Source organism: Amphibalanus amphitrite, unplaced genomic scaffold (assembly GCF_019059575.1).
Source record: "Amphibalanus amphitrite isolate SeventyFive unplaced genomic scaffold, NRLGWU_Aamphi_draft 001133F_arrow, whole genome shotgun sequence".
Classification (NCBI taxonomy): Eukaryota; Metazoa; Arthropoda; class Thecostraca; order Balanomorpha; family Balanidae; genus Amphibalanus; species Amphibalanus amphitrite.
In genome coordinates this window covers 92,230-119,748 of record NW_024882627.1, presented here as the reverse complement: position 1 = coordinate 119,748, position 27,519 = coordinate 92,230, and the positions used below count along the sequence as shown (strand labels likewise).

The window sequence follows — 27,519 nt, the reverse complement described above, 5'->3', positions numbered from 1 at the left end:
ATGAAATTTGTCGCTGAAACGTGTATTCTGAGGTCGATCCTGTCGCTGCTGTTGCCCCTGTTGGTGGTGCTGCTGGAGAATCATTACGTGGAGGCTGACGTCTACAACTCGGCTTCACAACTGGCTTCGGTGCTTCGATTGGAGAAGAGGCTGGTGGAGTTGGCTCAGGAGCTGCACAGCGATGAACCGAATGAGGAACTCAACAGGTTGGTTTGTGTGTATGTGTTGGGGAGGGGGGGGGGCGGGAGACGGGGCTGCATGGGACAGTCGGCAAAGCGATAGGTAAGCCAAACCCAATAGCCAGCATTTTAGAAATAACGTAAAGGTCGGATTCCGGCTTTTGGTAACTAGCGTCGTCAAACCGATCCAAAAATACCTAATTGCAAAACGGTTTTAGTGCCGTCACGCATATGATCCCCGGTGCTTCTTTTAGATCCCCGGATATATTTTTTTTTTTTGGCCAGCTTGGGTATTAACCAAAAGTCAAAATCAGACCAAAGCTGGTCAGGTCTCCCGCCGACAACGGATGCTGGTATCGGACATCTTAGTTGATGTTGGCATGCTCTGGTTTGTGCATTGCGACCACATTGGTGTGTCACGTGTCTGGCAGATTCCTGGCCGACAGTCATCCCATCCAGACGTTCGGCGGCAGCATCGTGAGCCCGCTGGACGCCTACCATATGCTCCGGCGACTGACCAGCGACTTCGAGCCGGTCAGGACGGCGCTGCTGGCCGCCCGACAGCCCGGTTAGTGCCCTCCTTTAGACCCGCCGTTACTGCCGTCATCTGAATCCAACTCCTATCTGGCATCTAACATCGTCAGCCCGTCCTCCGGCCTAACTCATTCACTCCCACCCACCCGTCGACATGAGCACGCCATTGCCTGCGCCATTATGTGAGTCACTAAATATTGTGCCGGCAGACAGCTTGCATTTTTTATGCATTCTGATGATTTTGAGCTGATGCATCGGACAGTGCGTTTCGACTCGTAAAACCTCGGTTCAAAGGGATGATAGATGATTAAGTGACAAATTCGATTGCGCGATAGGCAATGATTGGCCGTCAATGTTCAGATTTCCGAGGGAAGCAGGAGTAGATAAGGCCGAAAATGTCGCGTCGCTTTTCAGATATAGAGGGTAACGTGACGGAGGTGCTGTCCAGTCCGTTATTCCCGAACACCACCGACCTCAACGAGTCGGCGTTCGCGCTAGTTCGGCTACAGGACATCTACGATTTAAGCACATCAGACCTGCAGCGGGGTCGCATCAGGGGCCATCGCTCCCCGTGGACACTGTCAGGTTAGTGTTGATTGGGAATGAATCAGTTTGTATGTAAATGCAGCAAATGATAGTGCTGAAAACCACTATCTGCCCCTCCAGTATCCTGTGCAAGAAACGAATATGTCCTGCTTGTTGTTTTCTTTACTCAGGGCATTGGACACGTGATGATTCGAGAAAAAATGTGCTTAATTAAATACGGTAACATTTTCGCAGGTGATGACTGTGCTCGGCTCAGCCAGCAGAGCCTATCTCACATGGAATTTGAATTAGCCGAAGTTTGGAACAAAGCAGCGCAACAGCTTATACATGAACAGCAGCGGCGGGTTGAGCTCGAGCGTAAACTCAACAGCATTCGAGCAACGGTGAGCAATGCCATGGACAATGGCCATTTAGGGAGAGAGAGCCAGGGAGAGTGAGATAGATAGAGAATGGGTGGAGAGAGGACAAATTGCAAATAATTTGGTGTTCCTACATATTTCTCGTTGAAAATGTAAATATGTCGATTAAAGAATGGCTAAATACTTAGCAAAGCATCGGAATTTATTACTAAAAAATATACTCGTTTGTCCTATAATTTTAATCCTAAAACAATTGCATTCTTATTTCTTAAATACTACATTAAATGAGCAAAAATGAAAATAAAAACGGAAAAATATCGGTCTTTCTTCCATAACTCAGAGACACATATAAATACAGAGACTGCATATAAGCTATGAGGAAAACCAATTTTACTGAAGCAGCAGGAAATTTGCAGATGCCTTTTGTCGATGGATTAGGTATGAGAAGTGTGTTTTTTCTCTCCCACAGAGGGAGCTGGTGCTACAGCTGGCACGTCGCCAGCCAGACCAGTTCATCAGCAAGTTCGCCGGCTCCGGGATCCCGCTGGGGTTCCTGGGACGTGTTGTTGAGGATGCCGACCCTACCGACAGCGTCGCCATGCAGGACATCGAGCGTCGCTACAAGCGGTTGTGCCGAGGAGAGGCGCTGCTGGTGAGAGAGAGAGAGAGAGAGAGAGAGAGAGAGAGAGAGAGAGAGAGAGAGAGAGAGAGAGAGAGAGAGAGAGAGAGAGAGAGAGAGAGAGAGAGGAGAAGGATGGAAAGGAGAAAGAGAAGGAGTGGGAGAGAGATAGAGACAGACAGACAAGCGGACAGGCAGACAGACATATTTTCGTCTGAATTATGTATTGATTGTGGGATGATGTGACTACCTCCGAAGGATGATGTGACTACCTCCGAAGAATGATGTAGGATGATGTTGTACCTCCGAAGTCACCGTCACCGTCTGCTGAACACGAGTCAGACGGTGGTTGAGTGTCACATCTGCCCGCCGGATGGTGGCCCGATAGTGACCCCGTGTCTGGCGCCCCACGGCGAGACGCAGGCAGCAGACTGGCGCGCCAAAGCGGCGCCGTTTCGGTCGGTGCCGTCTCCGTGGGGGGTACCGGTGTCGTCTGCCGTCGCTGTTCCGTGACCCGTTTATGTTATTTTGATTTATAGGCCCTCATGTTTACATTGTAAAAAAAAAATCGAGTTTGTCACTCTCTTCTAACTCGTCCCTTCTCAGGTAACATATTCCGTGGAATCCTAACTGACCCTCTCGATCTTTCTACCGATTTCATCTCTCCATCTGCTAGTATTTCTCCTTTTCCCTTCACCATGAACCCCTGCAACTCCGTTTGACCTTCCGTCTTCTCCGACAGTCCCCAGCCGTGACCTCACGGTTCCACTGCGCCTACAAGAGGTCCTCTGACCCATTCTTCCGCCTGAGACCGCTGAAGACCGAACTGCTATGGCCGGACCCGCTGATAGTGCGGTTTTATGACGTCACTAGTCCACGACAGCGGGGCCGCCTGTCGCGTCTGGCCGGTCCACGGCTGGTCACCAGCAAGGTCACAGGGCGACCCGGAGAGAGCGGCAGGAGCACCCAGGGCAGAGTCGGCAAAATGTGAGCAAGTACATAACTATTTAGGCCGAAAATAACTAGTTTCCTGACGAATTATTTTTATTGGAACAATCGTGGAGTTTAAACCACCCCTAATATTTGGGCAGCTAGCTGTATATAGTGGAAGTCTGGCCAAAACGTCCAAAAGTGTGCCAAAACGTGTTAGTGATGATGTCTAGACCAAAGGCCAGAGGGATATCGGTCTAGGCTGCTTCAGAGAACGTCCTACTTGGGATTCTTTTCCCATCCTATCGGTATCGATGCATATCCTTTGGAGATTATAAATGCGAGAACTACATACTACAACGACGCAAGCTGCTGACTGTTGAGGCGCACTATCGCAGATTATCAAAGAAAGTCGATGACTTGAAGTGTTTGAGTCAATTCACACATAGGCTTGTGTTTCTGTTTGCTGAAGATCTACCGCTAAGTATCTACCGATTGGCTATCGAACCCTTTCCACTTCACTTCTGAGCATTGTTGAATGGTCATGCCTATGCACGAGAGTCCTATCGCCATTGCGTGAGACGGGCCGACCGGCGCCGCGCCGCGGATATCCGGAAGGTCCCGTGGCCTGGCGAACCGTGGCCATCCCCCCGTGACATCGTCCGCCGGGGAACCGCGACGTCCCACTGCACTGTGTGGGAACACCACAGGAAATCCGGGACATGCTGCCAGCCGCGCCGCCCCCGACAGGCGGGAGCCGCCGCGCCGGGCCTGACCGGGCGGGGAGCCCTGGTCTTCCGGAAACCTATTGGAAAGTCGCGCAACCGCGTCGGAATCTTTGGTGGGGAACTTGAATGTCATCGAATAATCGAGATGGTTACGTAGTTTTGTTGTCTTTTGAACTCTTCCTATTTTTCATTGTTTTTATTTTGTCCAATGTAGGTATCAGTGACTACTGTTTTGTTGGGACGTTTTCTATAAAACGCTTCGCCAGCCTAAACTCATCCAACTTTGTCCGAACGCTGCATATTTAGGTACAACGCTTGTTCGCAGGGCGTTCCTGCCGCGGGGCTCTGACCCCCTGGTGGGCCAGTTCCACCGCCTGGTGGAGGCGTTCACGGGCCTTTCTAGTGAGACCGCCGAGGACCTCCAGGTAGTCAACTACGGCGTCGGCGGCCACTACGAGCCACACGTCGACTTCTACGGCTCCTACGAGGTGAGGTGGATACGCTTATGAAAACGAGCAAGTGTTCGTAGCTAGACTGTTCATACAGGCGGATCCAGAAAGGCGGTATTGAACGCTGCGGGGGTGGGGGCATACCCCTAAAAAGGTTTCTCCAAATTCCCAAAACTTGTCGGATTTAGATACCTTACGCGCTGCTGTGCCGTTTACGAGGGGGTATCGAAAAGTTTTGATCATCACATAGAAGATATGGACCGATTTTGACTATTTTTGGTTGGTATTATATTTGGTTCTTAAGAACAATGTTCCCGCAAAGAGAATCCTGAGAAGTGGTTTTAACTTATGTAGGAGAGACTTAGAAGTAAAAAAGATGAGTATTGGGTCCATTGAGGACCGAACCGTCATCCAACTAATGCATTTGAAACGGTATCACACTGAGAAAATACATCAAGAACGTGAAATTAGTTTATAGCGAGGAAAGCCCATCTAATGCACTTACCGAAAATGAAGAAATAATTTTCAACTTGGTTGCATGACCCTTGCAGGGGAGTCAAGAAGTGAGTGACTACCAGTGACTGACAAGGTGGCGACTGTGAAGGAAGTGGAAGACCTCATCCTTACAGATCGTCGTGTGACCTTTCAGATGATTGTGCAACAGAAAGGTCTCAATGCTGGCAGTGCCTGAAAATATTATCGGCGAAGAACGACAGACGATAAAGGAGTCAGCCCGCTTAGAAGTTCGTGTGTCTACTTTGTTCAAGAGAAAAATGCGTCTTGGCCATTCGAAATGAAAACTAGGCTTTTTTAGGAAATTGAAGACATCTTCGATCATTTAATGACTTGTGACGAATGCCGGGTCTATGTGTATGATCCAGAGACAAAAAGATGATCAAGAAGTTTAAGCACGGCACATCTGTCCTTCATAAAAGGCGAAGATGCAGAGGCCGATATGAAAGGTCAATGCTATCAGTGTTCTGGATCTGGCGTAGGATAGTCATTACTGACTGTCTTGATGATGGTTGGATAATGATAAGCAAGCACTACTGCACACTTTTGAAGAAGTTGCGAGATGGCCTCAAGCAGAATCACCGCAAAAAAAAAACAAAGAAAGATGTTTTATCCGCACCGACAGCGCCCCCGCCCATTCGTCCTGAGCTGCGATTTAAGAATCAACATGATGTGGACATTAAATCCTACCGCATCTAAGAAATTCACCTGACCGGGTATTAACTGACTCTTGATTGTTACGGGAGATGAAGAATCCACAGTATGGCCGGTAATCAAAGGCCAGAAATGACGTCATTGATGAGGTGGAGCAGTGATTTACGGGACAACGCGAAGGTCCTACAATGACCGCCTGAGGCATCTCAAGAAACGATGCAATAAGTTTGCGGTCGAGTGTGGTGACTTGTAAAGGAGTAATGAACATCATGTAAAAAAATCAAATTTCTATCACATCTAATTCATGGTGATGATCAGAACTTTTCGATACCCCCTCGTATATTAAACGCTACCTAATAAAATTTGTTCAGCTTTATTCTCGAAAACTGCAAATTTTCGTCGATTTCGGGCGCCTCTGGGGGTATTTGCCCCTAATGCCCTCCCCCCTCCTGAATCCGCCAGTGACTGCTCGCACTGGCCAGGTCACGTTCTGGTGAGCCATTCGTAATCGTATTTTCAATAATAACAAGAATACCTTGCAATCGTCATAGGCGGCGGAACGGGGAGGGCACCGGGGCACCGTGCCCCCTTTGATTTTGGTATTTTAACATTAGCCCTATGGGCGTTGCATGGAAAGAATGGGACCAAAAGTCGGCAGTGCACCCCCCCCCCCCTTAATTGAAGGTGTTCCGCCGCTACTGGCAATCGTTCAAACTTAAGTCCGGATGCTGGCCACATTTTCGGCTAACCAGAAAATGCCCACATCAACATCGTCATTCCAACATCGTCATTCATTCATTCATTCATGTGTTTATTCAAATACGCTAATCTTGCCTCATTATCATTGCACACACAATTGCAGAGTTGCACTTACATACAAAGTGCACTTTCGAAATGCAACTCTTTCCAATTCCTATGCATCTCATTCATAAGACCAATGGCTACATACATTCAACATACACACAAATACCATGACGTTCATGCAACAGAGTTACATGAGTGATGTCAAATGCAGTATGAAAAAATGTTTTAAGGAAATCAAAAGCGTATTAACACAATGACCCTGATAACATTAACCGCTTAGTGCCAGAGTAGCGCTCATATTACAGAAACTTCAACAACAAGCCCCGCAGTTAACAAAAAAGAAGTGAGAATCAACATGGTTTGCTTCATCCTGCTCCGTTCCCTCGTTGGATAACTTGGGGTGGTCAAGCAAGCGTAAGCGGTCGGTGTCGTTGACTGAGACGCCGCACTATAAGCGGAAGTCCTGGCTGGAATTTCCTGACCGTCCTGTCCCGAAGCTGTCGGACTTGGAGGAGGTTTCAGCTCGGGCTTTTCGTCTCCGATAGATGATGCAGAAGACGATGAAGTTGAGCACGCCGCCGGTGTTGGAGAAGGTGGTGACGAACTGGAAGAGCAGCTGCGGCGGCGGCTCCACCAGCTGCCACGTGCCGTACAGCGCCATCGCCCACCACTGCACGAAGAACGCCGCCACTAGCAGCAGACACGTCTTGGCTGTAACCAGAACAGAGCCGCTCAGCTGCGAGCGACCGAGTCTCTTCTCGTTCCGACGGGCCTCTCGGTAAATCTGCAGCCAGGTGAAGACGTAGAGAATCGCACACGACACCAAAATCACGCCCAGCGCCGTCGTCGTGAACAGGATGTTGGCGATGGAGCCCTTGACGGCGTCAAAGTAGCAGAAGGTGCCGGTAGGTCCGAAGCCGTCAAGACTGGCCACCACGAAGCCAAACAGAGCAGGAGTGCCGAAGATGACCACGAGAAGCCTCCAGTCGTTGGCACCGAATGGAATCGGTTTGTGACGGTACACCAGCAGGCATGCGTTGACGGCCGTGATGAGAACCAGTATGTTCTGCGCCGATATGAACTCGGACAGCATGAAGCCGTAGAAGGCGCACAGCGCCGGCGGCGTGACGTGGCCCCGCTGGATGACGTAGTGCAGGTGGTCCAGCGAGTGCGACACGTTGAACAGACCGTCACACACCGCCAGGTAGACGACGATGCGGTCACTCTGCGACCAGAGGAAGAACGGCCGCCGGTGCGAGCGGAACGAGCACACGAACGTGGTGAGCGCGCAGCAGAAGCTGGCCGCGATGCAGCAGAGCGCCGCGATGTGGATCACGTAGAACTGGCCGTTGTCCAGGCCGTACACGGGCAGATCGTAGCCGGACCGGATCACAGGATCCGTTTCGTTGGCTGCCTCCAGCAGGCTGGAATTGTTGGACATCATGAGTGGATTAGTGCCCCCAGCGAGAATGTTTGGGACCGGTGGCGTCGATGAATCCATCATGCTTGGCGATGTTTCAACTGGATCTCCTGGGACGATTAAACTCGTGTCTGTAGCTTGACCTCTCACGTTTTCATACGATAACCAGATAACTGACACCAGCCACTTGACTCGATTGACTTCCGGCTTTCCGAGTACCTGACTAGCTCACTTCGTTGTCGCCTGTCGGTGTTTTTCTTGTTTTAGCACGAACACAAAAGATGAATCTTGTTGAGGACCAGTGTTGACTGGAGACTAAAACAAGTCGTAGCGACCACCTCCGCGCACTGGGGCTGACTGCTCGCTGCTCAAAGGCTCCTGGACTGGACATTTTGACCGTCGACTGGGGCAAAACTGGTTATCTTGACACATCCGCTCTTCGAGGAAGCGGAGCGTCCAGAGCCTCCTAGCGGAGACGTTCGTAGATTCTGGCATGGACTGATAGGCAGTAGGATGTGATGTGACGTTCAAACATCAGTGCTGGTTACCACAATGTTTGAAACATGTCAAAGGCCTAAGAAATGTAATATGATGATGTAATATGTTGTGTTGCAACTTGCATATGTCACTTTGACTTGACACGTGTTTCCGATTTGATGAGCTGTCTTAGCGTCAGCCGAGTGACATCACGGTTCGCGTTGATCAGGAATATACCAGCAGGAAATAGCTTTGGTCAGAAAGATCGACCGAATTACTGCATGTGCCATTCTGTTGTACTCAGTAATTCAAATAAGCGCAACGAAAGTGATGGAGTTATAAGATATTTGTGCAGCACAATTTCCATTGACAATGGTTATTCCACTTTTTCAATATCATTTCATTACTCACTTTTTCAATATCATTTCATTACTCATCAGCTATTTTTACCCAAAGTTTACGACAAAGTCATCCCAATGACCATTTCAGGTCTGTTAGTGTCCTTTCTTCTTTCTCAGCGTTCTTCGCTGAGCTTGTCACGCTCAGCAGCATGGCTGGCTTCCATTAATAATGTTTGGCCATTCAAATATCAATAGTAATCTTCAAAGTTGAAGATAAACTAGGATATTTTTTCCGACAAGGTCTTCAAGGGCTTCATCAATAGCTTGCCACAAACAATTGCAATATGCATGATTATAATGCCTATAATAATACATACCACTTGGTGTGTGTTATGCATCGTGATTTTGAAGCTACATTAAATACACATTCTTATTTCTTCTTTTTTTATTTCACATTAAAGCACCTGTCTGTTGCCAATGCTCTAATCGGGTGCCCTGGGCCACTGGCGGTACAACAGCTGCGTTGTGTCAGCTATAGTCTGTTCCATATCAAGTTTGCAGTCGGAGTTTCTTCGGCAGATCCAAGGCAGATCGCTCCTCCGCTCAAAAATTTTCGTCTTAAAATGTAAGAGCTGTATATACAGAAATCATGCACTGCTTTCAGCAGGGCACTTCGGCTGCAAGCTTGAAACGGAACAGAGTATAGTGGGTAATCGGTCCGTCAACAATCGATACCTACATACGTCAACCTACCGCTACTTGACAGCCGGAGCTTACCCATCCCCTCCCCTTGCCTGATGGTCGGTGCACGTGTCCTCGGACTTTCCCGACCGTCCTAACCGGAAGGTGGATCGTCATTGGCCGAGTTGACCTCAGGTGGAGTCCCAATACTGTCACACTACAGCTACTGAGTTACTGACCATGGCGGTCATTTGAACTCGAGTCGCCCTGGAACAGTAATTGTGTCTGACGAGGCTAATTGGTAAGGACTAAGGAACGATTGATCTGAATTTGAGAATTAAAGTCGTATGCCGCTGGCGACGCGTAGTGCGTACCTACATATGGTGCAGGCAGAAGCTATGAATGAATCAATGTTAGGCGAATATGAGTGCTGCGGCATGTAGGTAAGCATAGTCTGGCAAACCTAAGAAAGAACGGACAAGCGCCTGAATCACTTTGCACGGAGTATGATCCCTTGAGAATGCTTGAAGTGCATCATCAGTTACATCATCGCCCAATACAAATGGTTTGGCTAATATTTCGGTCGGTATATGTATTTGGTGACACATAAAGTGAGCACAAAGTGCAATGCAACGATATTTGTCAAAAATGTCTAAAGAATGTCTCTTCACAAACAGGTCAAACAAATTTGTCATATGAACGTCGGCAAGATGACGAGCGACGATTTTCAGCACATTGTCGATAATGCGCTGTCTTTCCTCGAAACGCGGCCATATAGCGACGATAGCGTACTTCCTGTGCGGAGAGCCCTCTGACGCCGCGCGGCGGCCATTCCGACCCGTGCCGGGAGTCGCAGACATCCGCCGAGCCACCCAGAGCAAGCTACCCTCCAGTTCAGAGCGGCTGTAAAGCTATCTTCTGTCGTCTGCAGAGCCAAGTGCAGCCAAAACCAGACAGCGGATCTATCCCGCCGACGGGCGACGCGACAGTGAGCTGCATTGTGTGCTTTGATATTTTTGCTGCGTTTGATACAGTGTTTGATACGGTGTGGTTCCGATACTGGCGACGTCAACCGGACTGACGCAGAGGGCGGTATCGGACTGAGCAATTGCGCAGAACTGGTCGGTAGCTAGACGTTACGGATAAGTGTTCAGTGTGAGACAGTCATTGGTTCGGTGAGTTGACGGGTTTCTGCTCCGGAGCTATCTCCTTTGGAAGACCAAAGAAGTCGTCCTGGCGGTGCAGTGGCCATCAAATACCTCCGTTCTAGTCCTGTTCAGACAGGACATGAAAATGCTAATGATGCCAAACGACCTCAGCATGCTGAAGATGGAGAACGGAACGACGCGTCCGATCCGGTCCGGCTACGACCTGCCCGTGTACGGCCTGGACAACGGCCAGTTCTACGTGATCCACATCGCGGCGCTCTGCTGCATCGCGGCCAGCTTCTGCTGCGCGCTCACCACGTTCGTGTGCTCGTTCCGCTCGCACCGGCGGCCGTTCTTCCTCTGGTCGCAGAGTGACCGCATCGTCGTCTACCTGGCTGTGTGTGACGGTCTGTTCAACGTGTCGCACTCGCTGGACCACCTGCACTACGTCATCCAGCGGGGCCACGTCACGCCGCCGGCGCTGTGCGCCTTCTACGGCTTCATGCTGTCCGAGTTCATATCGGCGCAGAACATACTGGTTCTCATCACGGCCGTCAACGCATGCCTGCTGGTACACCGGTATCGGGGTCTGTCATTCGGCAAGTGCGACTGGCGGTTGCTTTCGATCATCTTTGGCACTCCTGCTCTGTTTGGCTTCGTGGTGGCCGGTCTGGAAGGCTTCGGACCGACGGGCACCTTCTGCTACTTTGACGCCGTCAAGGGCTCCATCGCCAACATCCTGTTTACGACAACAGCCCTCGGCGTAGTCCTGGTATCCTGCGCCGTTCTGTACGTCTTCACCTGGTTGCAGATCTACCGAGAGGCCCGCAACAACAAGGAGGTTCTCGGTCAGTCTCAGCTAAGTGATTCCGTCCTGGCTGCGGCCAAGACGTGTCTGCTGCTGGTGGCGGCGTTCTTCGTGCAGTGGTGGGCGATGGCGCTGTACGGCACGTGGCAGCTGGTGGAGCCGCCGCCGCAGCTGCTCTTCCAGTTCGTCACCACCTTCTCCAACACCGGCGGCGTGATCAACTTCATCGTCTTCTGCATTATCTATCGGAGACGGAAGGTTGCGCTCTCTCGCAGCCCGAAAACTGGCTTCACGTGCTACCTGACGGAGCCATGAGCCTCGCCGTGTGGGCGTGGTCAAGGACTCAGGACTGCTTGTGCTCGGACAGACTCAGTCGAGTCGGCTGTGGGACTGAATTATGCTATGCATCGTGTGCCTTATGTTGTGAGGTGGTTCTTGTGCCTTTGAAATGATGGAGCTTGTTTTATGTCAATTTATGTCGGTAGTGAATGAAGGGTATTTAACAATGAGTGTTAAACAGTGTTTGCCCTGCTTTGCTGGTGTTCTATATGCGTTATTGCATGTGATCTGCCACATTTTTCTACGTTCTACCTGCTTATATATTTAAACCAAGCATAAGAACACCAGCCCGCCATGTCAGCAATTATGTGGGAGGGCGACCAAAACGCTTGCACATTGCTCACGCTGTCCTGTCATTATTCTGTTCCGTTCATTTGTAAATGTGTCGCAAAGCGCGTGCTCAACAAGTAGGCTATAGCAATAGGCATTCGCATCGTTATGTCTTAGTCATTAGTGTTATACATATGATGCCGCTAATTGTTTGATGCTTATGGCTAGTGGATGCCGCCAATCTCATTGTGATAAGTGTTAAGGCCTGGCTACACTATGCGTTTTCTGCGTGCGTTTTTGCGGGTTTGCGTGTTTTGCGTGATATCGTTCTAGAAAAAATAACGATATTACGGCTTTGTGATGTTTTTTTTATATTGAATTTTAGTTAATATCAGAATTATATTAATTTTTGTATCTAACTAATGGGAAAGTTATATCATTTATGACTTTTTTTCTAGAACGATATTACGCAAAAAACGCAAACCTGCAAAAAACGCACGCAGAAAACGCATAGTGTAGCCAGGCCTTAATGCGCTACATATTTGTTATGACATGCTGCTGGTCATTTTTGAATACATGGTCCCGTTTATCACTTGTGTCAATACCGAATGGTGGTCTGGGTGTCAGTTTTACTCGTAGATTGCCGTTATTCTGTATATTTAAGTTTTAACCACATGCTTCGCATATCACACAATAATTTACCAATCGACTTTGATAGTCAATGAATTTGAAATCCTGTTGCACGAATAAGTTGATGCCTATATTATTCATCTTCTCTCTCTCTCTCTCTCTCTCTCTCTCTCTCTCTCTCTCTCTCTCTCTCTCTCTCTCTCTCTCTCTCTCTCTCTCTCTCTCTCTCTCTCTCTCTCTCTCTCTCTCTCTCTCTCTCTCTCTCTCTCTCTCTCTCTCTCTCTCTCTCTCTGTCTCTCTCTCTCTCTGTCTCTCTCTCTCTCTCTCTCTCTCTCTCTCTCTCTCTCTCTCTCTCTCTCTCTCTCTCTCTCTCTCTCTCTCTCTCTCTCTCTCTCTCTCTCTCTCTCTCTCTCTACCTCTTCTCCCTTTTGCATTTATTTTGCTTAGTCAGTCTCAATAGTTGATTTCATTTCACGACGCGCGAGGGCCTTGGGCTGTTCTACATAAAAGGGTCTTTTTTCTACATCACACGTTGCATAGAGCACCAAACGTCGTCTAATGAAAACAACCTCTTCCAAAGACACATATGATCTACACGTGTCCGACGTTCTTTCACATTGTATCAGGCTGATCTGGTTTCTGCATATCGGGCTGTAGAGTAAGCTGGTGTGGCGCAATAGTCGACCATGTCCTATCGGGGTGAAATGACTCAATGACGCCTTTACCACAACTCTGAGTCACGGGAAGATCCGCCATGATCTCACACATACTCCTGGTGCAAAACAATGCAGTGCTGAACGTTGTGTTATCTCACGCTTGCTGACTAATGTATTTGATGCGGTTCCGACCGCGTACAGCTTCCGGATGGCCAACCGACTCTTATAAAGCAGCTATGCATTTGGTGAGAATTATGCTGAATTAGGTCTAAGATATAATAAATTTTGAAATAAAATAAAAGATATAACAGCTTTAGTTACAAACATATCCAATTTCCAAAGCCCTCACACTTATAGTTACGTTCGGAAGAGGGGTTCGAGCGGCCCGCCCCTCCCTTCGGTCCTTCGGTTTCCTCGAATAGCTTGCCTGAAAAGTGGCCGATCGCGACGACGTTTTTAGTAGTCTTGAGTTAATTAATCAATTTTGCACCTTCCCTTAGAATTGCATGACCCTAACGCTAACCGACCTTTCACAATTCACATATGACATCTTGCTCGGTATAAGCCAGGCCAGAATAGCGATTCCACATTTTTCAGCGTACCTATATCATTGGTTCGTGATAAGAAACGTGCCAACATGTGAAATGATGTTTGTTTCAAGTACCTATTTTAGTTTGTGCAAGGTCAATTGAAAGTGATGTCAGGCTCATTGACCTTTGTTGACCTTGTTTGACTTTTTATTTTTTTCGAATTTGTATGGGGTTTTTGGAACTGATTTTGAATTCAGCACCCAATTGAAAGTTTGTTAAATCGATTTTTTTTTTTTGCTTTTGTAGCATATAAGCCGTTTTCACGACGGAATAGCGGGTACCTAATAGATACCTGTTTGGCTGTTTTCGGGTGTGATCACGAATACCGTGTTAGTTTTGATCACAGATGATGTTTTTAAGCAATTTAGACCAGGTCGGGTCAGGTCAGGTCAGGTCAACCAGTAGGGGTTGTGACATGTATTCGTAGTACGTGTCAACCGCCTCTGACAGCTTCGTAACATGTTACGAAGGCACCAAAACTACTTCGTAAATGTTCAAATAGTTTCTAAATTCGAATTCAGCTAAAAAATAGCCTAAAAACATGTAAAACTCGAAAAAGTGAACCAAGGTCACCAAAGGTCAATGACCTGACCTGACCTTCAGATGACCTTGACATCCACCCTATTGCATGGGTGCAACACCAGATCACATGTTTGAACGTTTGAAACCACGAAAAGCTTGCAAGCGCGCGGCTAAAGCGAGCCGACATATGCTGAATCGCGATTCCGGCCAAACATGGTCCCGAGAAATACATAGGTCACAGGTCAAAGGTCATTTGGGTCAGGGTCATGAAATTTTCAGGGTAGGTGTAAAATTGATCAATGGGAGGGTACTGAAAGTTTCGTCGCGATCGGCCGCTTTTTGCGCGAGTTATTCGCGAAAAACCATGGGGGGGACTCCATCCGACCCCCTACACATGCGAGGGCTAACCCGCGCCCGGCTAGGGGTCCTGGATTTCCACGCCCTGCTGGGGAGGGGGGGGGGGGGGGTGTTTGAACCCCCCCTCTAACTTGGCTCCTGGGCCACGTAGCGATACGCGGAAGGCGGCGTTCGAAAGAGCGCCAAAAATAATGACGAAATCACTTCGGTCACTTTTTTGGTCAGGTCAAATGTCAGGTCACCAGAGGTCATTGAAGGCAAAATTTCGCCGATTTTCTGGTCGAATGTCAATAATTTTCAAGAAGCCAAGTCAACGCATAACTCGGGAACTACTGTTAACGCCAGACCCCTTGAGACCCTAATTTTTCGCGATTATTTTTAAATGCGTGGAGGAATTTCAACCAAGCTCAGGACATGGCCGTTTCAAGGCAGGCCGAAACTTTTACAATTTAGATATTTTATCGCCATTTCAATATTTCAGGCACTTGTCATTGACTCGTAATGTTAACTGTTTTTCCATCCTGGATAGAGGCTTTCTACGTCATATGACATTAGGCTCCGCCCACGACTGCGGCATTGACCCGTGCCCATCAGCGACCTCTGTACAAACGACACTTCTGCCATCTGTGAAGGACTATGAATTTCGCTGACGCTTCACGTGCTATGAGTCAATTGCAGCAGACGGTCAAGTAAATGTTAGGCTCTTGTTGACTCTTGTATATAGGACCAAGAGGACCATCACTCCTCAACCTACTACTCAGTCGTGCTTCGAACAAACGTTAACGATTCCTAACAAATACGATTTTCGATGTAGGGTATCTGTTTGAAATACGAGCGAGCCGTATGATGTGAAGCTCAGGCAATTAACCCGCGCCGTGCTGGGGGGGGCGTTTTTACGCCCCCCCCCCCTCAGGTTTTTCGCGAATATCTCAAAAACGGCGGCGCGCAGCGCCGCCGTTTTTGGTACACGTGTTCCTACATCATTTCCGCACATGTTGTGAAAATTTCAGACCTAGGCCGTTCAAGGTCAGGTCACCAGGTCACGTCAAGTGACCTTACCTCAGAAAAAGTTCAAAGGCTCGCTATAGCTACACCGACTGAACGATCACTTTGAAACTTTCAGCGATTGATATGAGTAACAGTATGTATAAAATGTATATCTCGGATTTTTGATATCTGTGACCTAAGGTCAGGTCAATTTTGCGACCTCTCCATTATAAGTCAATGGGAGAAAATTGAAATGCGCCTCTTTTGGACGAATATCGTTCAAAACGCTCTCAAACATCGGTTCATAGGTAAAAATGACACACTGAATAGGAAAAATGCACCTGTGACCCCTCTGTGTGCCCCTGAGGTCATCTCAGGTCATGAACGGTCGCCAGCAGTTTTTTGGCTATAACTTTTGATAGAGACGTGCTAGAGCGGTGAAAACACGTCAGATGTGTTCAGCTCGACGATACGGATCGACTGATATGCAACATGACCCTTTTCGGTCAGGTCATGACCTTGACCTGAGGTCAAATTTTCAAAATGACCTTTCAAGGTCAACAAATAGTTCATTCGACGCGTCTCGACGAGAGGAACACGATGCTGGCAAAAGTAATGTCATGGCGCTTATGAGTCAAAAGTTATTGACGAAAAAACGTTTTTCGTAAAAACGGCTATTTTTTGAGTTTTTGCCCTCTGGAGGCTAAACCGTTGACCTGAGGTCAAATCTGAGAACATTACTCAGAAAGGTCTGTAAAAGGGCTATCGAATGCGCTTTTCCGCGGCGCTGTAGCTCTATCGGTTCCCGAGATAGTCGTTGGCAGTTTCCAAAATGTTGAAATAGTCAACATTTTACCTTTGGTGACCTCTGGTGACCTGACCTTTGACCTGACCCAAAAAATGACCGAAGTGTTTTCGTCCTTATTTTTGACGCTCTTTCGATTGCCGCTTACCGCGTGTCGCTACGTGGCCCAGGAGCCGAGTTAGACGGGGGGCGTGAAAACGCCCCCCCAGCACTCGGCGGAAAGTTCAGGCCACCAGCACGGCGCGGGTTAACTTATTATTGCGTTGTTCGATGGTTGCATAGCGATGTACAAATCGGCAGCTACTTGGTGACATCCGACATCCCATTATCGCATTATCTGCAACGCCATAGGCTTTAAATACAGGTGAATATTTCCTAACCTTATGTCAGTTATATGCCACCTGCCCGTCATTTGCAGCTTATAAAAAAAGATATATCAGCGAACATATCAGCATTGTAGAAGCAATGCGCATTGAGCATTTATGACTCCTTAGTCATCATGTCGCTCTCTGGGCACTGTCAGCCAAGACGCTACGCACAACTCCGCCGGCTTTCGGCACCGCTCGACCGTCGCCCGTCCCCGCTCCCCGCCACAGCGAGAGTGACCGCGCGCCGGCCCGAAACCGCCGCAGGCCAAGACCACAGAGGCGGGGCTTAGCTGTGACGTCATAACGTATCACAGACTGACTGGTGATAGCCTCTACACACCGGATGAAAATCTTGCTCGAAATTTAACATTACGAGTCAATGACAAGTGCCTGAAATATTGAAATGGCGATAAAATATCTAAATTGTAAAAGTTTCGGCCTGTCTTGAAACGGCCATGTCCTGAGCTTGGTTGAAATTCCTTCACGCATTTAAAAGTAATCGCGAAAAATTAGGGTCTCAAGGGGTCTGGCGCTAACAGTAATAGAGCTACAGCGTCGCGGAAAAACGCATTCGATTGCCCTATTAACGCCCTTTCTGATTAATTATCTCAGATTTGACCTAACCTCAACGGTTTTGCCTGCAGGGGGCAAAAACTGCAAAAATAGCCGATTTTTCTGAAACAGTTTCTAGGCAACAACTTTTGACTCAAGCCTTGCACCAGCTTTCTTTTAACGGCATCGTGTTCCTCTGTCAAGACGTATCGAATGAACTATAATTTGACCTTGAAAGGTCAACTAGAAAATTTGACCTCAGGTCAAGGTCATGACCTGACCGGAAAGGGTCATGTTGCATTATCAGTCGATCCGTATAGTCGAGCTGAACACATCTAAGGCGTTTTCATCGCTCTAGCATGCCTGTATCAAAGGTTATTCGCGAAAAACTGTTAGATACCATTCGTGACCCGAGATGACCTCAGGGGCATAAAAAGGGACGCCGGTGGAAAAAGGGCGCCAGAGGGCATATTGGGTCACGTGACATTCGGAACTTCTCCCCCTCTTTGGGCCTTCTACATGCTAAATGTCACGTGTGAATTTCACGAGCCTTGATCAAATCGCCCCAGGCGCGCAGTTTTCACCGTCGTCCATAAAAAGGGGTCACAGACACCATTTTCATGTTCAGTGTGTCTTAGTTACTTGTAATGCAGTGTTTGGGAATGTTTCTAATGGCTTTCGTTCAAAAAAAGGCGCTTTTCAGTTTTCTCCCATTGACTTATAATGGGGAGGTCGCAAAATTGACCCGACCTTAGGTCATCGATATCAAAATTCTGAGATATGCATTTTGTAATAACTACTATTGCTCTTAGCAATCACTGAAAGTTTCAAAGCGATCGGTCACTCGTTGTAGCTACGGCAGACATTGAAACTTTTTATGAGGTGAGGTCACTTCAGGTGACCTGGTGACCTGACCTTGAATGACCTCGGTCTGAAATTTTCACAACATGGGTAGAATTGATGTATTATAAGGTGTGCCAAAAATCACAGGGGGGTGTTCAAACACCCCCGCAGGACGCGGGTTAAATTTGAATTTCAACGATCTCCTCTCGTTACGAGCAACAGGCTCACTTCTCCGCAAAGGTCTAGCTCGATCAGGGGCTGAGTGATACGTTAGACGTTGTCAAAGGCCAATAACGGGGGAGTGTTCCATCCTGACATCCCGGATGGCTGATCTCAACCGTCATTATAAACCAAAGAAATGAATTTCAAGTGAGGGTGTTGTATATGCATTTACATATACCTAAGACGGATTTGCCGGATTTGCCATGGATTTGCCATGCACATAAAATAAGTAAAATCAGTTTTCTTCGCAGGGAAGGGCAAGAACGTCTGCAATTGCATCCTTGAAATAAGGCAACCTCTGTTTCTTGTCTTGATATGGTGAGCTGTTTTGAAGATATTGCTTAACCCTCGCCGGCACAGGGGGCGACCCCCTGTTGATGCAACCCCCCCTAAGGTTTTTCGCGAATAACTCGCGTAAAAAGCGGCCAATCGCGACGAAACTTTCAGTACCCTCGCATTGATCAATTTTACACCTACCCTGAAAATTTCATGACCCTGACCCCAATGACCTTTGACCTGTGACCTCTTTTCTGTGACCATGTTTGGCCGAAATCGCGGTTCGGTGCATGTCCGCCCGCATTAGCCGCGCGTTGGCAAGCTTTTCGTGGTTTCAAACGTTCAAACATGTGATTTGATGTTGCTCCCATGCATTAGGGTGGGTGTCAAGGTCACCTGAAGGTCAGGTCAGGTCATTTACCTTTGGTGACCTCGGGTGACCTCGGTTCACTTTTTCGAGTTTGACATGTTTTAGGCTAGTTTTTGGAGCTGAATTCGAATTTAGCAACCATTTGAACATTTACGAAGTAGTTTTGGTGCCTTCGTAACATGTTACGAAGCTGTCCGAGGCGGTTGACACGTATTACGAATACCCGTCACAACCCCTACCGGTTGACCTGACCCGATCTGGTCTAAATGCTTAAAGACACCATCTATAATCAAAACTAACACGATATTCGTGATCAGCACCCCGGAAAACCACATAGCAGCCACACTTTACGACTTTCTAACAGGTCCCGATTTTCCCGGTTTTCGGGTCATTGACCTGACCTGGAAGGTCACCCGATGACCTAGGACCTTAAAATTGGGTATCATCGACCTCCTCTCGTGACGGGCAACACGCTCATTTTTTTCCGCGAATCTAGCTCGATCAGGGGCCAAACGCGAGGGGGGGGGGTCGTACCAACACCGTCGAAGGACTCAAAATGGGCTGTGCCGGCGAGGGTTAAAAAAACTGGGGATGACTCCTTAAAGCCCCCCCCCCCCCAATCAAGCGCGGGCTACCTAACTATCTACATATATTGGTATTGTGCAAGGTTGTTGAGTGTTGGGTCACTCCCAAACAGCATGGGAAGCAGGGTTTTTCACCTATCTGCATTGGTAGGTACTTGACTGAATGCTTTATTTGTTTTTGGTATTTTTATTGACCGATGGTTCCTCTTTCAGATTGGAGACTTCTCGTACCCAAGAGATCGACTCGCGACGTTTCTGTTTTATGTGAGTTTTGAATATCGTTGACTCCAGGAAGGGATCACGTAAGGGAACGTAAGGAAAAATTACGCTTCGCTATAGATACCTACAACCTAACCCAACCTAACCTATGTAACCTGTTCAGCCAAACATGACTTTAGGCCTAACCCATCCAAACCTTACCATAGGTAACCCATACTTTTGTCCATGCGTACCGGTACTTTATACTTTACGAATTACGTACATGAACGATACGTAAGTTTGTCCTGTGCTCTTTTTGTGACGTACATTAGCCATAGCCATACGCAAGGCTAGTCAATTAGTCATACGCAGTGGCGTATCCAGGATCTTGAAAAGGGGGAGGCCAAACCTGCTTAAGGGGCCCCACCCTTACCTTAGGGGCCCCAGTAGTGGCGTACTTAGCCCACGCCCAGGTGCGGTTCTTTGCCACTTTCACCATGTGAGGGAGCCTTTTTAGGCACGCTCGGCAATCTAAAAAAGAAAAGAAAAATGTGAAAAAGCCATCGATATCGATAGCTCTGTATGTAGTGTACCTACAATTTAATTCAGCAGTAGGCATACAGTTTTTTTTTTTTTGCTTTGGTCGCCGCCGGGGCCACTAAAGATTATCAAGAGCAGAATGTTTTGTCAATTTTTTGTCCGATTGTAACATTTTTCAAATGGCAGATGTCAATCTCTTTGTGTCTTGCGGTGGTTGAGGGCTGATACCCTTAACTTTAGAAGGGCCCGACCCGGGTTGAGCTCTGATCTAGACTCTGATGGCTCTATGTCGCCCACATTGGCCTCACTCCGACCTCTGAAGGCTCATTCTGGCCTCTGAAAGCCCCACACCGGCCACAGAGTGAACCACGCTGGCCTCCGGGCCCCATAATAGCCTTAGGAGACCCGTGGCTGACCTCATAGGCCCCCGCTGGCTCTTGGGAGTCTTTGAGTCAGTCTGACGACCCTATGCCGCTCTCGAACCCACGCCGGTCTCTAGAAGCCCATGAATAGTTGCAAAATTTCCCTACCGCACTACCGGCATGCCGGTAATTTTTCACTACCGCAGGTTTTTGCGTGGTATTTGGCATATCCTGCCGGTAGCATGCCGGTATTTTTTTATTTTGCACAAAAAAAAATTATCAGCATATGATTCAAACTTTGGACACTAAGAGGCTATTGAATTGTAATAACAGCAATCTTAGCCACTGCAAAATACATTTTGTGGTAGAAGTCCCATAATTCCATGATGCCCCCTAAGGGTCCCACGCCGGCCTTTAAGGGCCACTCCTACCTCAGGGGGCCCAAATATGCATAAGATCTGAAAAGTGGCTGCCGAGGCCCTCGAGGTGGCCTCTAATGGCCCGACGCCAGCCTATGAAGGCCCGCGCTGGCTTCTGAGGGCCCAGCACCAACCTCTGAAGTCTGCAGTCAGATGACATATGGCCCCACGCTGGCCTCAGAGGGTTCACGCTGGTCACAGAGTGCCCCACACTGGCCTAAAAGGGCTCCACATTGTCTTCAGAGGGCCCCAAGCTAGTCTCGGTGGCCAATGGGCCTCAATCTGACCTAAGAAGGCCCCATGTCGCTGGGCTTAAAGACGCTGGACATAGACGGCCCCATGCTGGACATAGAGGGTCCCACACTAGCCTTACAAGGCCCAACACTGGCCTTAGAAGGCCCCACACTGGCCTTAGAAGACCCCACAATGGCCTTAGAGGGCCCCATTCTGGCCTTAGAGGGCTGAGCGCTGGCTCCTTAGGACTCTAAACCAGCTTCAAAGGATCCCACGCTCGAGTCTAAGCTTCTTTATGGCCGCCAAAGCGACCTCTGAGGGCCCACGCTAGCCTCTGGGGGCCATGAGGGCCATCAAATGGCATTTTAAGATAGTTTGACGCAGTTCGACTTTATTTATGCTTGGGCCAGTACTTTGGATGAGGCCCTGAAGGTCGTTTCTCTTGGGACACTCAAGCAGGCACGTTCCCAGGATTTCGCCCAGGAGTGGGCCGCCTGCTCTCAAAGGGGCCCAATGGTCACCCGGATGCCGCTGTCAACCCAGGCAAGGGCGTATCCAGAACCTTTCGATGAGGGGATTGGGCACAGTGGGTCCGGTCCCCCCTTGCAGACGGGCCCCTCTGTCTGTCTGTCTGTCTGTCTGTCTGTCTGTCTGTCTGTCTGTCTGTCTGTCTGTCTGTCTAAGCACTGAGAAAATGTGCAAAATTGGCAGGTAAAAATATCATTTTTTGCTTGAGAAGTATGTATAAAATGCACGGTATTTTATGAGGAAGTGAAGCGAGCGAGTGCCTCAGAGTCACCTGTGTTAGTCTCTCAGAGGTGTCGGTGAAAGGCCGTCAGATGCGCTGGTGTGGGGTCCTCACAGGCGCCGTTGTGAGGGCCTTGGGGCTTAGAGACACTGGTGGGGGCCATCACTTAGGCGTGTGTGGGGCCCTGAAAGTCACTGGTGGCCCTTCACAGGCCGGCAAGGGACCCCCAGAGGTCGGTAAGAGGCCCTCAGAGTCGCTGGTAAGTGACCGTCAGATCCGCTGCATAGAGCCCTCGGAGGCGCCGGTGTGGGGCTCTCAGAACCGCCGAAGTAGGCCCTTAAGAGGCACTGGTGTGGGGCCCTTAGAGGTGGCAGTGGAGGCCCTCGCAGGCGCCGTTGTGAGGGCCCTCAGAAACACCGGTGTGGGCCGTGGGGCCATAGCAAACGGGTATGGGGCCCTTACAGCTGATCCCTTATTGGCCGGCAAGAGCCCTCAGGGCCGGCAAGGTCCCTCAGAACCTGGCGTGAGGCCCTTCTGGAGATAAGTGTGGCTACACAAGAGCCCATGGGGTGTTCTCACAAGTCCTGTGGTCTCCTTTCCAGTTGAAGCGTTGCCAGCGCGAGCCCTCTGCCGCCACTTGGCACCGCAGGGCCTCTCGGGCCCGAGGGGACCCTAAACCCTATAACGGACACGTGCCCCCTCGCCCCTGGCCATACCATTGAATCCGAGTGGTCATGGGCCGTTCAGGTAATCAGGCGTCTCTCAGGTGACCAGGGATCTTTCAATTGACCAGGAGTCCACCAGGTGACCAGGGGACCCTCTGATAACCAGGGGACGGTTATACCAGGGGCTCCACGGGTAACTAAGGGCATTTATGTGACTGCAGGGGCCCTTCATATAACCAGGTACTCCCCGGGTAAACATGGGCCCTTCAGGTGACCAGGGTTTCTTCAGATCACTGGCCATGGGTCACCCAGGGGATCAGGGGCCCCTTAGATAACTAGGGGCCCCTCAGGTAACCAGGGACCCCTCAGATAACCAGGGGCCTCTCAGGTAATCAGGGGCTCTCAGGCAATCACGGGCCCCTTAAGTAATCAGGGGCCCCTCAGGAAACCAGGGGCCCCTCAGGTAACCATGGGCCCCTCAGATAACCAAGGCCCCTCAGGTAACCAGGGCCCCCGTAGCCAGGGGACCTTCAGGTAACCAGGAGTCCTTCAGATAACCCGGGACCAATCAGGTAACCAGGGCCCCCTCAGATAACCAGGGGACCCTCAGGTAACCAGGGCGCCCCTCAGGGCCCCCATGGATCCCTTGGGAACTTCACTGCACTCAAGTGACCCAAAGGGCCCACTTGCATGTTTGATGCCAAAGGGGGAGGCCATGGCCTCTTGGCCTCCCCCCTGGATACGCCACTGGTCATACGTATGTACTTTTGCGACGCGAACCTTTGTCCGCAACCCGATCTCGGTGACACGCCCTCCTCGGCCGGCAGCTGAACTCGGTCGGTGCAGGTGGCGCTACCGTATTCCCGCTGCTCGGCGTGGCGGCGCCACCGGTGCCCGGCTCCGCCCTGTTCTGGTTCAACCTGCGCCGCAGCGGCCTGGCAGACTCTCGCACTGTGCACGCCTCCTGCCCGGTTCTGCTCGGCGCCAAGTCCAGTGAGTGTCGGGATATGCTGGATTTGTCATAGCTGCTATGTAATAACTGTTGGCTATGTAATAACATAGCTGCCATGCCATGCTTTCACTGGGCTGGTGCTCCCTCCCTTGACTTCGTGCCCCACCGTGCCTCTGCTCCTGCTACGTAACCCCTGGCACTGCCCCAAAGCCATTGGGATCCGGGATGGGCTCGATGGCTATGTCGCAGAAGTCAGTCGTCGGTTCAGCCCAAGATCTCGCCCCATGCTCTTCTCTTATCCCGCGCCCCGTTGGGCTCTGCCGAGCAACGCGCCCCGTTGGGGGGGGGGGGCATTTTGCCCCCCCCCCCCCCTAAGATCTCGAGAACCACGCAACGTAGCGACAAGCGGCAAACGGTGTTGGATAGCCCTATCAGGGAACTACCTTGTGACCCAATTTTATTGACCTAGGTCAAACCGATGACGTCACAGGTCAGGTCAAAGGTCCAATTTTCACCGTTTACAGGCATTTCAAGAAATGCGTTGTAAAATCGAGTAAAATGCATTTCATTGAAAATCATCGATGGGGAAATGTTCTTCAAACACATATTTTGCTAGTTGAGGTCACTGATACCAGGTCAGGTCACTGAGGTCAGGTCACTGGGGGGTCACAATATGAAAGTGTCGTGTGATACATGTTTTATGGTCCATTTTACATGACAAATGCGATTATGTGGGTCAGGCAGCCTTTGGGGCCAGCTTAGGTCACGTTTTGGTCAAGGTCAGGTCAAGGTCAGGTCAAGGTCAGGTCAAATAAGGTCAAATTTCAAAGTTGATATTTTTGCATAAAATGGGTATCGAATCGATGCAGCTCGTCACGGGGAGTTCAATGGTGGTCTTTGTTTTGCCGTACGAGGTCTAGAATCGCTAAAAATTGAGTTCAAAAATTTGACGTCATCATTTTTGAACAGTTTTTTCGCTATAACTTGGCCAAAAAACGAGATATCGATCTGAAATTTGGTATGTATATAGAAGAGCACAGGGACTATCACATATATTCCGGTTTTTTCGAAATTCGGAAAATTTTTGGATTTTTTTTAGTATTTCTAAAAAATTCAATTTTTTGAAATTTTTTGGGTCAAAAACCAAAAATTTTGAAAATCTGAGATAGCAGTTTTGTAGCGCCGCTTTTTGTCTATTAGACCATATAAAGAACTTTGAAATTGCTTGATAACTGTAGATTTGGTGAGCGTTTCAAGATTGCATGTTTTTTGCTCATTTTTGCTCGAACATGACCTCAGTTTGACCTCAATAACTCCTGACCTAAGGTGACCTAAGACTTGAAATTTGGTGTGAAGGTGTCAAATTGATGCCCGGAAAGGTACTGAAAATTTGGTGGCGCTGCGCGCCGCCGTTTTCTTGCTATTCAGGAAAAACCACAGGGGGGGGCCAAAATGGCCCCCCCCAACGGGGCGAGGGTTATGACATTTGAATGATATAATTGGACCGAAACGATCCATCCAAAGAAGACAAGCATACCTACATAAAGATTTGCTGCCAAAGTCACTAAGATATCGGTAACTGTATAAGAGTCGACGGCTGTCTTTAACACCTCAGCCTTCCGCTGATCCTGCGGTATCCAATCCCAATGTTCTGCCAGCTTCCTCAGGACGCCGCTCACACAAGAGTCAATAAAGACACCTCAAGTGTTGAATACTGCACCGCACGACAGCGGAGCTATGCGGTGCAGTATCCTGTCGAATAGAATGCAACAGTGTGACACAATCTTCCATCTTATTTCAATTGTCTCATTCAATCCTAGCGTCCAGTTACAGATAATGAATCCCTAGTTATAGGTAAATATCAGGGATGCGGAGCCGTGGAAATTTCAGACGGCTCCGGCTCCGGCTCCGGCTCCGGAGAAAAAAATCGGCTCCGGCTCCGGCTCCGGCTCCGGGTGAAATGTTATGGCGGCTCCGGCTCCGGCTCCGGCTCCGAGTAAAATGGTCCGGCTCCGGCGGCTCCGGCTCCGGCGGCTCCGGCTCCGGCGGCTCCGGCTCCGACTCAGTACATCTCCTATGCAATCAATTAAATACGGGTGGAAGAAAAATTGGATTGGTACACGTAGCTTCTGTATTTGCATAACAACTAACATCTAAGGCTATTTTTCTCAACAGCACATGCAATCAGCGAACAGGGTATATAAGCACGTGGCGAAATATTATGACTATACGGCCGCGTTACTCTTTGCCATGACCGGCTCACCGCGTCCCCGCGCAAACGCACCTCGGAGAGAACTGGCAGAACAAAAGACTAGAAAGCATTGGAAAGGACATTGGAAACGCAGTCGCCGCGAATCGGAGTTCACTGAACCATCGTAAGCTGACACCCGTCTCGGCTGCATTGGGGGGTGGGGGTGTGGGGGGGGGGGGGTAGGGTGGGGTGGGAAGAGACGGTGTTGGGAGTCGCAGTCCACTGCACTGGCTTCAAAACAATGGCCGTCACCTGATGACCGGTCCTCATGTTCTGGGGATGCAGTAGACGTGGGGGGGGGGGGGGGAGAGGAGCAGACAGGAAGTTGATTGCGTACTGTGGGATGCTGGGGATATTCGGCTTTTTTCATTCACTTGATGGCCCATGACGTACTTACCATATGTTTTACTGCTTTATACTGTCAAACCGAACTACATAGGTCAATTATTTTTTTCCTCTTCAAAAAATAAAAAGAGCCGGAGTCGCCCCCTTTTTTGGCGGCTCCGGCTCCGGCTCCGGCTCCGGGCTATATTGTTTCACGGCTCCGGCTCCGGCTCCGGCTCCGGGCAAAATATGCCGGCTCCGGCGGCTCCGGCTCCGACTCCGGCTCCGGCTCCGCATCCCTGGTAAATATAATGTTTTTAATTACAATGGATTCCTGGTGTTGCAACTACCGTAGTGATAATTTTCTGACGCATTATTCCACTCCGCCGACCGATATGTTGAAACAGTTTCCGACATGCCAATGACCCATCGCGTCCCGTCTGTCTGCAGTTGCTAATTTCTGGCTGCACGAGTCGGGCCAGGAGTTTCGACATCGGTGTGGCACCAGTGAAGACGAGTGACGAGTGACGAGTGACGAATGACGGATGGCTGATGACGGGATGACGGAGCGGCGAAGAACGTCTGACGATAAACAGATTGCAATGCTGACAGATGAATGAATGGCGAATGACTGGAGGGCGGAAATGAATGAATGACCAACGGTTCATGCTGCTAAACTGGTGTATTTTGTCGTATTCACACCACAAGTTGTGCATCCCTGGAACAAAAATTAGCGTTATGGATAGGCATTGGTCATTGTTTGTTTTTATGGGCATGTATTGCAGTTTACTTCATGTCATAGCGGTGAATGACAAAGCTCGCATTGAAAACGTATGTTAAACACTTATTTTATCTTGGTCAGTTGATTTAATGTTTATTTTGTTATAATTATTTGGTGTTGGTGTTATCTATTCCCACTTGTAATGACGTTCATACACTCATAGAGAACACGAACCAATTATATACAGCTGCCATCCAGCATGACGCAACGCACAATTACATTCCACTTAGGTATAGGTACATATGTTATAACACAGGAGTAGGCCTACTTCACTGACCCTGTATTATTATAGTCAAGTGTTTGTGCAGGCTATGTGATGTCATTTTATTACAATGTGCTCATTATACAGTTGCCCCCTCCTTACAGATCTGTCGTAACGTTCTCGTCGCCCCTTTGCTGTTCAACTTTTCACCTCCAAATATAAGCTTTTGTATGACATTTGCAGTATCTATGCTCATTGTGCAATATATTTCTATTTGATTTT

The 27,519-nt window shown here is 49.1% G+C and overlaps 1 protein-coding gene across 1 annotated transcript; it reads left to right on the top strand.

Annotated features, from left to right (window-relative positions):
• Positions 1-27,519, top strand: LOC122370460 (prolyl 4-hydroxylase subunit alpha-2-like). The gene is made up of 10 exons (XM_043346114.1): positions 1-206; positions 611-747; positions 1,128-1,298; positions 1,494-1,642; positions 2,088-2,270; positions 2,980-3,224; positions 4,221-4,383; positions 19,775-19,825; positions 23,555-23,720; positions 26,705-27,519. The coding sequence occupies exons 1-10, from the start codon at positions 1-3 to the stop codon at positions 26,773-26,775; spliced, it is 1,542 nt and encodes a 513-aa protein (XP_043202049.1). The 3' UTR covers positions 26,776-27,519.

What these genes read in the sequence shown, in the direction of transcription:
- LOC122370460 (XM_043346114.1), top strand. Translation starts at nt 1, where the DNA reads ATGAAATTTGTCGCTGAAACGTGTATTCTGAGGTCGATCCTGTCGCTG. An exon ending in CCGAATGAGGAACTCAACAG is followed by an intron (nt 207 to 610) that starts GTTGGTTTGTGT and finishes CGTGTCTGGCAG; the next exon opens with ATTCCTGGCCGACAGTCATC. An exon ending in TCTGCTCGGCGCCAAGTCCA is followed by an intron (nt 23,721 to 26,704) that starts GTGAGTGTCGGG and finishes GTCTGTCTGCAG; the next exon opens with TTGCTAATTTCTGGCTGCAC.